The 12,190-nt window shown below is 35.7% G+C and overlaps 1 protein-coding gene across 1 annotated transcript; it reads right to left on the bottom strand.

Moving 5' to 3' along the window:
- Positions 1 to 4,422: 4,422 nt before the first annotated feature.
- Positions 4,423 to 11,857, bottom strand: LOC115224788 (sex peptide receptor). The gene is made up of 2 exons (XM_029795702.2): positions 10,928 to 11,857; positions 4,423 to 5,620 (listed from the first exon to the last, which is right to left on the bottom strand). Exon 2 carries the CDS (start codon positions 5,601 to 5,603, stop codon positions 4,551 to 4,553), a length of 1,053 nt encoding a protein of 350 aa, XP_029651562.1. The 5' UTR covers positions 5,604 to 5,620; positions 10,928 to 11,857; the 3' UTR covers positions 4,423 to 4,550.
- Between the last annotated feature and the right edge of the window lie 333 nt (positions 11,858 to 12,190).

Genomic DNA, 12,190 nt, shown 5'->3' on the forward strand with positions numbered 1-12,190 from the left:
AAATGCTCGTGAAAAATATCTGTTCCGACTTGGCTATTTCTTACTGATGATTCTAAGGCCTATGGTAGATTGGCTTGATTTAATTTAATCAGGTTAGTTTACCATAAACAGTAGATGAACGGTGCATCGTATAAGAAATTACAGGGTAATGTTTTTTAATTTTCTCCTGGTTTACGAATTGATGTTATTTTGGCGGTTGAAGCTTTTGGCTGTTATTTCTAGTGGGTGAATGGCCTATTATGGCCGTTCCTTGATTGTGATGTTGAACTTAAAAATGGTCTATGACTATTTAATTTTTTCCCACTAGGCCGCTGGTGGCAAAAAAATTCTACAAAAATTTTTTGGCACCCTATATTGATTAATTATATATATATATATATATATATATATATATATATATATATATATATACACCACACACACATATATATATATATGTACATACACACACACATATGTATCTACACATATATACATACATAGAAGTTATCGGTGATCTACTTCAAGTTCCGTACTTGAAAAATACAATATTCAATCGGGCTTATATAAAGATTTCCATGTGCGATCCAGCAAACATTCAGACTCATTATAAAATGGGTACTCAGCAAGAATCCACGAGAATATGCGAAAAAAAGAAGAAACGCTCTAAGAGAAAGGGAAATAATTCATACATTAATCGCTCACGAATTGTAGACTCTATATAGCCGGACGAATATACATCCTCATTAAGCTGAAGAATAGCACCGATTATTTAACCTCGAGAGCTGAAATATTTACAAGATGTAGGCATATAGACAAATTTCTGTCAGTCGAAGAATTCCACACTTGGTTACACTCATATTAAAATGCCTCTGACAGGTACCACACCTATACATTGAAGACTTACAAGTTCAGTATTGACATATATTCCCATAGAGAAACCATACTATGTAACTGTTTGCCATATACACTCAGCTGAAATATTTACAAGATGTAGGCATATAGACAAATTTCTGTCAGTGGCAAACTTCTCACTTATGTCTTGATTAAAGAAACAACATCTAAATTCCAAGAACTGAATTATCTCTCTTTCCCTTAGAGTGTTTCTTCTCCTTCTTTCACGTTTCTCTCGTATATTCTCAGTGGGTAGCCTTATGATACGAGCCTGAACCATACATGATATGCTTTACATAAGCGCGGCTGAATATTCTACTTTTCAAGTACGAAACTTGAAGTGATCTAACCATAACTTTTATATAAAATTATATTCCACTCTTGCAGGATTTTCTTTTTTGTTTTTGTTTATTTTTACTGATACTATCAACGAACGAATCATATAGAAGTTAACATCAACGGGATTTAAATTCAGAAAATAAAGACCCAGAACAAATATCGCAAGAATTTTTTGCCGAAGCTCTAAAAAAAGGTCTGAAAAATAAAAATAATAATTATAATAATAATAATAATAATAATAATAATAATAATAATAATGGTAGCCCCTAAATAAGTGGATTGCAAAAGATCGTATTTGTGGGCACCTCACATATTTGACGTAAATTCCTCCTCTTGTAAACACAATCTTATCCATTCAGTTTTCATATAAATTTTATAAAAAAGAATTTATTATATTTTTTATAACACACATTAGATTTTCAATTGCATGGCACCTCAACTGCTTGCATCTTTAGATGCAAACACTTGTTATACCTTGACGTCTCTGGTTCGAGATTTGGTAGCAGCTTGGACAAATAAAAGCAAAGGCAAAACAACATAATAATAATAATAATAATAGTTTCTAACATAGGCACAGAGCCAGAAATTCGAAGGAGGGGTTAGTCGATGATATCGACACCACTGCTTTATTTCATGGACCTGGAAGGGAAAAAACGGCAAAGTTCAGCACGGTCGGATTTAAATTCAGAATGCAATGAGTCGGAAGAGATACTGCAGCGCAAATTTTGCAGTCGCTCTAACGTTTCTGCTTGCCTGGAGTTTTAATAATAATAATAATAATAATAATGATAATGGCTTCGAATTTTTCCACAAGGGCAGTAACTTTGGGGGAGTGGATGAATCGATTACATCGACCCCAGTGTTCAACTGTTACTTATTTTAACGTGCTGAAAAGATGAAAGGCAAAGTCGACTTCGGCGGAATTTGAACTCAGAACGTAGCGACGGGCGAAATACTGCTATAAATTTCGTCCAGCGCGCTAACGATTCTGCCAACTCGCCGCCTTAATAATGATGATGATAATAATAATAATAATAATAATAATAATAATAGTAATAGTAGTAGTAGTAGTAGTAGTAGTAGTAGTAGTAGTAGTAGTAGTAGTAGTAGTAGTAGTAATAATAATAATAATAATAATAATAATAATAATCCTTTTTACCATACATACAAAGCCTGAAATTGTGGGAAGGGAGTGCTCGACTAGTACTTATTTTATTGACCCCCAAAGGATGAATGGCAAAGTCGACCCCGATGATATTTGAACTTAGAAGGTACAGACGGACGGAATGCCCGCTAAATATTTTGTCCGGCGTTCTAACGATTCTTCAAGCTCGCCTCAATAATAATAATGTTTTCAAATTTTGATACAAGGCCGGCTATTTTGCGGGGAGGGGCTAAGTCGATTACATGGACCCCTGTGCTCGATTGGTATTTATTTAATCGACCCCAAAAGGATGAAAGGCAAAGCCGACCTTGGTGGAATATCAACCCAGATTTCAACCCGGATGAAAAGCTGCTGAGCACTTTGTCCGGCGTGCTAATGATCTGCCAGCTCACCGCCTTTTCAATAATAATAATAATAATAATAATAATAATAACAACAACAACAACATCCTTAAACAACACTAATTCAGGGACCTTTTGAACGGAATGGGCTACTCGACCTGAAGAAAATTCTAACTGGACCCCACCTGCAAGGTTATGCGCTGTTTATCTTGATATAAGATCACCATGTCCACGCACATATGATTGTGATGCATGTGTCTGGTGTACCCTTATCAGACGGGTAATAATAACGGGTATATTGGAATTCGTATATTTGTACCCCAGCGTTACTTTGATGGCATGCACTGCTCTCTCACTCAATAATAATAATAATAATAGTAACTGTTTCTGGTTGAGGTACAAGACCTGAAATTTTGAGAGAGGAATTCGTTGATTGCAGTAATCAACAGGTGTTTTATTTTATGCTCAACGGAAAGGTAAAGTTGACCTCTGAGGGATTGCTTTCCTCTTTCCGTTGTCGATAAAACCCAAATGCAGACGCCACAAGTATTTAAGAGATGGGAAAATACAAAATATTTCGACTCTAGTCCTGACTGATATATATTTTATACTATAACAATATACAGTAACAATAAGGATAGTAATAACAGCAAATAGGAAAGACTAAAAGTAACAATGATAATCGTTTTTTGTTTTAGATACAAGGCCAGCAATTTTACGGGAAGAGGAATGCTTGATTAAATCGGACTCAGTACTTCATTTATCGACCTCCACCCACAGAGACGAAATGCAAAGTTGATCTCTGTGGGAAAGAGTTGGAAGAAAAATACCGTATGGCATTTTGTTCGGCGCACTAACGCTTCTGTAAATCCACCAGCCTTAATATCAATAATAATAATAACAATAATAATAATAATAATAATAATAATAATAATAATAATAATAATAATAATAATAAAAATAATAAAATGCCCTGATGCAGTACCAGGCAGTGGCTCTCATGGCTTCTGATCTTAACTGATTGGAAGTGTTATCATGTACATTGTTTTGTCTTGGTATAAAAGATGGGCTACAGCAAATATTCTGCTCAATACCACAGATTTGCTTGTCAGTTGTTTGACCATAACCAGTTGAGCATGTCCCTTAGTGGCTGACGATATGTGCATCTCTGACCACGAGCAGAAGTAGGGGGGAGCATCATAGCCATGTGTTGAGAGGGATTCTTTGGGGTTTGAATAGTTCACCTCTGGAAACATGGGTGGTTCTTTCAACATCCTTAAACAACCCTTATTCAGGGACCGTTTGAGCGGGATGGGCTACTCAACCTGAAGAAAATTCTAACTGGGCCCCACCTGCAAGGTCATGTGCTGTTTATCTTGATATGAGATCACCATGTCGCGCACATATGGTTGTGATGCATGTGCCTGGTGTACCTTTATCAGACGGGTAGTCATGATGGGTATATTGGGCTTCGTATATTTTACCCCAGTGTCACTTTCATGGCATGAACTGCTCTCTCTCACTCAATGATAATAATAATAATAAATAGAACAATGTAAAAAGAAAAACATCAAAACTGATAGAAACAATAAGAGAAAACGATAATAATGATAATAATAATAATAATAATAATAATAATAATAATAATGATAATAATAGCAGTAGCAGCAGCACAGCAGCAGCAACAGCAGTAGTAGTGGTGAAGGAAAATGAATTTTATTTATTGTCATTTTTCTTTTTTTTTGTCTTGTTCTTTTTATATATCAGTTCGTTCTGTCTGATAGTTTTTTTTGGCATGGATGTATTTTTTTTTATTATATTCTGCTCGGTAGTCATCTTAGGTTGATACGAGTGTTTGTGATGAGTTCTGGTGCCATATCAAGCGTGACGATGGAACGTTGCGTTGACAGAACCGAGCAGTATATTTGCATGAGCGTCCTTCGGTACTCTTGGCTCATTGAACAGTAGAGTACAAAGTTTATAGCGTTATTTATTAAAGCTACAATGTCCATTAAATCTCCGAGCGGAGTATAGTAATCCCCGAAGAATCTTTCTAGAGTGGCGCTCAGTATGAGCAGGATAGCCTGAGGTAGTTCCGTGACAATGAACAGAATCACTACAACAAGCAGCATCCGTGTGGTGCGAGAATGGTCCAGTATACGTGGCTGACTATTGGCCGGAGCCAGACTGGACAAGCGGCGCTTGTTTTTTAGCTTTGCCTTTAAAGTTCGTAACAGAAGCCCGCCGTAAACGATCATGAGAATACACGGTAAAAGCTTGGCCAAGATGCTGTACAACCACAGGTTGACTAGAAACGATCGGTCCGTGTTAGCTTTAATGCTTTTCAAAACATAATAGGACTCGTCTTTTAAAATCAAATCGTATGATATGTAGTTCGGTACGAGAAGAAGAGCCGCCGACACGTAAGTCAGGCAAACGCTAATACGAGCACGAATAATCCTGCGCATGCGTGTTAGATTTCCTTTCGCTGGAGACTGTATGTGACGGTAGCGGAATATTGCGAGCAGAACACCCAACCAGACGGAAACCGTGTGCGTTGTGGTTGTGAAGTTGATGTGAAATATTAGAAATTGCATCCATCCGAATGTGTTGCGGTGAGGATTTGGATTCGGGTACTTGCAGTAAAAATGCCAAGAAAAGGGCAGGTAACTGGCCATAGTTAGTATATCTGCCACTGCTAATGAGGTGAGGATCAAATTGACTGGAGTGCGCATGTGCTTTCTGGTCAGAACCGTTATATTGATAATGTTGGTTACTATTCCAAAGAAACATACGACTAGGCTGAGGTAACCGTGGTATTTCGCGTACTCGGTGCTGAATTGGTAGAGAAAGCTTCCATTTCTTGTATCCACTGAATCGTTCATTGTGACTACTTCAGTTCCTTGAAATGAAAATTGGCGCAAACATACAAATAATTAAATATATTTAATTAACAAATACATACATATATGCATAGATAGATATACTAGATAGATACACACACACACACACACACACACACACACACACACACACACACATACATATATATGTGGTATCAAAAAGTTCCCGGACTAGTTCTGTAGCGCGCCAACAGATGGCAGCACACGGTTGTGTGTGCAGTGAGAGCTAGCAGTGGCTTTCATGAGGCAGTATGCCGAGTGACATTGCCGTGTTTACTTCGCAAGTTGAGAAATTTATAATTTTGTGATCACGTGTATGCTGTAGTCTGCAATTTTTGTCATGGACAGGAAGCTGGAATAAAGAGCCAACGTGAAATTTTGCGTTAAACTCGAAAAGTCTGCTACAAAGACATTGAGCATGCTTCGACAAGCTTACGTTGAAGAGGCAATGGGTCGGGGCGCTTCAAAAGACACGACAATCGAGATAATGCTCATCGTGTTTTTCGACATCTGCAGTATTGTGCATCGCAAATTCATCACCCAGAGACACACCTATTTATTTACTACCCACAGGGGGCTAAATACAGAGAGGACAACCAAGGACAGACATAGGTATTAAGTCGATTATATCGACCCCAGTGCGTAACTGGTACTTATTTAATCGACCCCGAAAGGATGAAAGGCAAAGTCGACCTCGGCGGAATTTGAACTCAGAACGTAACGGCAGACGAAATACCTATTTATTTACAACCCACAGGGGGCTAAACACAGAGAGGACAAACAAGGACAGACATAGGTATTAAGTCGATTATATCGACCCCCGTGCGTAACTGGTACTTATTTAATCGACCCCGAAAGAATGAAAGGCAAAGTCGACCTCGGCGGAATTTGAACTCAGAACGTAACGGCAGACGAAATACCGCTAAAGCATTTCGCCTGGTGCGCTATCGTTTCTGCCAGCACACACCGTCAACCAAGAGTTCTACCGCAACGTTTCGAAGCGTTTGAGGGACGACATTCGGCGAAAGTGACCGGATCTGTGGGGTGCGAAGAATTGGATTCTTCACGACGACAATACACCCTGTCACCGAGCTCTCCTCACTCGTGGTATCGCTTCTGCATCTGCCCTAATCGATAGATTTAGCACCTGCGGACTTCTATCTCTTCCCCCAAGAGGAAAATGCTGCTGAAAGGTCACCGTTTTAACTCCGTTGTCGAAATCTAGAGAGACTCGCAGAAGGTCCTCGACTCGATTACAGAAAATGACTTCCAGACCAGATTCCAAATGTGGCAGGAACGCCGGAACCGCTGTATTTAAAAGATGTGACTATTTAAAATATGTTATGATAAAGCTTAGATAAATAAGTTACTTTCTATTAAACATAACGAGTCTGGGAACCTTCTGATACCTATTTCTTTATTACCCACAAGAGGTTAAACACAGAGGGGACAAACAAGGACAGACATAGGTATTAAGTCGATTACATCCACCCCAGTGCGTAACTGGTACTTAATTTATCGACCCCGAAAGGATGAAAGGCAAAGTCGACCTCGGCGGAATTTGAACTCACAACGTAACGCAGACGAAATACCGCTAAGCATTTCGCCCGGCGTGCTAACGTTTCTGCCAGCTCGCTACCACCTCGTACATACAGGATGGGCCAAAAGTCACGCACCAAAACAATTGACATTTTATTTATATTACGTTATAATAATAATAATAATAATAATAATAATAATAATAATAATAATAATAATAATAATTTTGTTCATCATGTACAAGTATGAGTGTATTTATCATTTTTTAATGTATTTTATTCAATTTTAGACAAATTGAAGCATGTCTTTGACAATTCCGGAGGGCATTGAACTTATTTTGGGCATGACTTTTCCCCCACCCCTTTACCAAATATTGTGACTGTGTAGACATTTTTCTAATACATACATACATACATACATACATACATACATACATACATACATACATACATATATATAACAAAGTGAAGTTGTAAGGTACCGCACGAGTGGAATTATATATGAAAGAAGGTTTGAAAATGCAATTTTAAAATATGTTTATTCAATTGACCGGTTTCACTTTTTTAGAAAAAGATTGTCAAAAGTAAAATGTAAAAGCTTTGTGACAACCAGTACCTAACACAACAAAGCTTTTACATTTTACTTTTGACAATCTTTTTCTAAAAAAGTGAAACCGGTCAAGTGAATAAACATCTTTTAAAATTGCATTTTCAAACCTTCTTTCATATATATATATATATATGTGTGTGTGTGTGTGTGTGTGTATGTGTGTGTGTGTGTGTGTATAAAACACACGCGCTCGCACTCACACATGCTCACACATATATATATGAATATAACACAAAATGCCATTGAAATGTTAAAGTAAATAAAGTTAGAGACAGGTAAGTTTACAGACACAAAATATAGGCATTCAAATTTTAAACACATATGTTTCGAAACCCAATGTTATATACAAAAAATGTAATATAACCCCAAAGAAATATTCAGAAAGTATGGTAAATTATTATTATCATTCTTATAATATTTGAAATAATTTTTGTAACTTTGAAAATTGTGTTTTAATTTTCGAAGATATATTTCATTGCTTCAAAACATTGTTGTTATGTTTTAAATTATCATTAAATTCTTTGAAACTGATAATATATTCGCTGATATTATTTATATTGTGAGAAAACATAATAATATTTTGAATTAGTTTTTGTATTATGTTTCGAAGTTTAAATTTTAGTAGTATTATGCATGAAATTATGATTAGTTGAGTTGTGGAAAGGCGACGAGCTGGCAGAATCGTTAGCACACCGGGCGAAATGCTTAGCAGTATTTCGTCTGCCGCTACGTTCTGAGTTCAAATTCCACCGAGGTCGACTTTGCCTTTCATCCTTTCGGGGTCGATAAATTAAGTACCAGTTACGCACTGGGGTCGATGTAATCGACTTAATACCTATGTCTGGCCTTGTTTGTCCCCTCTATGTTTAGCCCCTTGTGGGTAATAAAGAAATAGGTATTTCGTTCGTCGCTACGTTCTGAGTTCAAATTCCGCCAAGGTAGACTTCGCCTTTCATCCTTTCGAGGTCGATTAATTAAGTATCAGTGAAACACAAGGTTCGATGTAATCGACTTATCCTCTCCCCCAAAATGGCTGCCCTTGTGACAAAATTTGAAGCCATTATTATGTCTGAAGGCTAATTTTAAAATCAATATTCGTAATGATTATATAAATTAGAAATAATATTATGATATTTAAAATTATTATAATGTTTCAAATTCTTACATATTGGTTAAAAATTTTGGCACAAGGCCGGCAATTTTAAGGAAGGGTGTAAGTTGATTATATTCCTTTCAACACATGGCTATAATGTTCTCCTGCTCATGATCAGAGATGCACATGTTATCAGCCACTAAGGGTCATGCTCAAGATCAGGCAACTGACAAACAAATGTGTGGTATTGAACAGAATATTTGCGATAACATTTCTGTTTCAGAAACTCAGCACTGAATCTGTCTGAAATGTAACGGTAAATAGGTCAGTTTCAAAACGTTGATGTCCAGGTCAGAAAGGCAAAGTCTGAGGGGAGTAGTAGTCATTTCCTTTCATTTCACTCAGCTTAATCAAATCTGAGCTGAGTTCAGTTCATTATAAACTCGAGCTTTTGTCTCTGAGTAATTCAACAGGGGAATATGGTTTTATTAGCTCTTCTATCTCTTTTTCCTTATTATTATTATTATTATTATTATTATTATTATTATTATATTATTATATATCATTATCATTATCATTGGTATTATTATATTATTATTATTATATTATTATTATTATTATATTATTATTATTATTGAGTGAGAGAGCAGTTGATGCCATCAAAGTGACACTGGGGTAAAATATACGAAGCCCAATATACCCATCATGACTACCCGTCTGCAGGGTACACCAGGCACATGCCACACAACCATATGTGCGCGACATGGTGATCTCATATCAAGATAAACAGCACATGACCTTGCAGGTGGGGCCCAGTTAGAATTTTCTTCAGGTTGAGTAGCCCATCCCGCTCAAAAGGTCCCTGAATAAGGGTTGTTTAAGGATGTGAAAGAAACCACCCATGTTTCAAGAGGTGAATTATTCAAACCCAAAGAATCCCTCTCAACACATGGCTATGATGCTCCCCCACTACTTCTGCTCGTGATCAGAGATGCACATATCGACAGCACTAAGGGACATGCTCAACTGGTTAAGGTCAAACAACTGACAAGCAAATCGGTGGTAGTGAGCAGAATTTTGCTGTAGCCCATCTTTTATACCAAGACAAAACAATGTACCTGATAACACTTGCAATCAGTTAAGATCAGAAGCCACGAGGAGCCACTGCCTGGTACTGCATCAGGGCATTATTATTATATTATTATTATATTATTATTATTATTATTATTATTATTATATTATTATTATTATTATTATTATTATTATCATCAATCCAGCAAGCTGACAGAATCGTTAGCACGCCGGGCAAAATGCTTTACAGCATTTGGTCTGTTTTTACGTACTGAGTTCAAATGCTACCGGGATCGACTTTGCCTTTCATTCTTTCAGGGGCGCATATATGCGATTATATGTTTCGTACTGAAGGGCAAAGCTGTGCTACCGATCTCATCGGTACCAGTACTTCATTGAGTGCAGCTAATATTAATTATTCGAAATTGATTTATTGTTTCTCTCCTCTTCCTTGCTCCGCCATTTTCAACAAAATATACATTTAAGTGTTTTAATAAAATATTCTCGTAAAATGGTGAGAAAGAAGACTTTCTACCTTTCTTTCGCAATAAGTCCTTGCTAATTTAGTACTTTTTATGTGGACTTTAGATATTTTTTATCAGTTTTCGCAATGAAATTTATATTGCAATGAAATTTCCACTTAAACATTGTAATATAAATACTTATGTTTTATTTATATAAATACTTCTAGAAATATAATAATTTTGAATGGTTGTATACTGTCAATCTAACAAGAACGTGACAGTAGGGGGTACACCACCGCTGTATAGCCCTCTATATGTATATAAGGACACAGGGAAAAATGTGTCAAAGCCATCAGGAGGCGTTCGATGCTTCCTAGGGCTATACAGCGGTGGTGTACCCCCTACTGTCACGTTCTTGTTAGATTGACAGTATACAACCATTCTATCGCCCCACCACCGTACATGTCTCTACGAGAGATTTAGAAATTCAATATTTCTTATAATAATTTTGTTTTAAGTTTAATATTTACCAAACACTTTTCACTTTCGTTTCATCATCGTTGTTTTCTTCTTTTCGTCATCGTCATAACTGTAAGTATCTCAATTTCCATCATCTTCATTATGATCTCCAGCATCGTCATCTTCATCAACATCGTTGCCATTGTCATCTCCATTCTCCTCGTTATCGTCCTTAACATCATTATCTTCGCCATCCTCTTTTGTTGAAGATATCAAAGTTCTCACATGAGAAAGATTATTAACGCCGAATTTATTATTATTATTATTATAATTATTATTATTATTAATGATAATTATTATTAATTATCATTATTATTTCTATTGAGTTGTTGTCTGTGTCGTTGTTGTTTTTGTTGTTAGTGAAATTGTTTCACCTTTTAAAACCAATTACTATAAATAGGAAACTCATAATTTTTTTGTGAGATGTCTACAGAATATAATTTCAGAAAATATGTAAATATATATATATAAATATTTAATCGAATGGATGGAATGCTAAATAGAGGGATGGATTGTTGGAAAAGAAAAAAAAAACAATCAATTAAAATTAAAAATACTTATAAATATGCAAATATTAAGAATATTAGTACCCGTTTACATAATTTGGTTCCACCAGTTTGTATACAAGAAGTCACATCGCTCAAAATAACGTTTTAGTGTTTCAATTTTTACTTGTCTTTCATCTTATTTTTGTTCCATTTCCGTATACTTATTTTTTTTTCAGAAATGAGTCTTGTTTTCCAGACGATCAAATTTCAACAAAGGCTATTGAATTGAACAGAGTTTAGCAGCGTTGGCAGACGGTAAATTTTCGATAAAGCTATTTTTATTTTTTTTCTTAATCGTGGTGGTGGTGGTTTTGGTTGGATGTTTAATATTTCAACAAAGGCATTAACAACGATAATGAAATGTAAACCTTTTTAATATTTATGATATATATATATCTATATATATATATATATATTATATATATATATATATATATATATATATATATATATGTATATTTATATTATGTATATTTATGTATGTATGTATATGTTTCTGTGTGTGTAGAAATGTAAGTATGGATGTGTGTAAGTCTTCGAATTACGTGGTATAAATTTAATTTTTTGGGGGCGGAAAATTTAGATTACAAGTTTTTTTACATCTATATCATAGAACTAGGGTTCTATTTCACTAGAAATTCTTCAAAGCGGTGTTCCAGTATGGCTGAAACAAGTAAAGATTATATATATATATATATAATATATATATTATATATAAGTTTGGTC

The sequence above is a fragment of the Octopus sinensis genome, linkage group LG26, assembly GCF_006345805.1.
Source record: "Octopus sinensis linkage group LG26, ASM634580v1, whole genome shotgun sequence".
NCBI classification, from domain to species: Eukaryota; Metazoa; Mollusca; class Cephalopoda; order Octopoda; family Octopodidae; genus Octopus; species Octopus sinensis.

What these genes read in the sequence shown, in the direction of transcription:
- LOC115224788 (XM_029795702.2), bottom strand. Translation starts at nt 5,603, where the DNA reads ATGAACGATTCAGTGGATACAAGAAATGGAAGCTTTCTCTACCAATTC.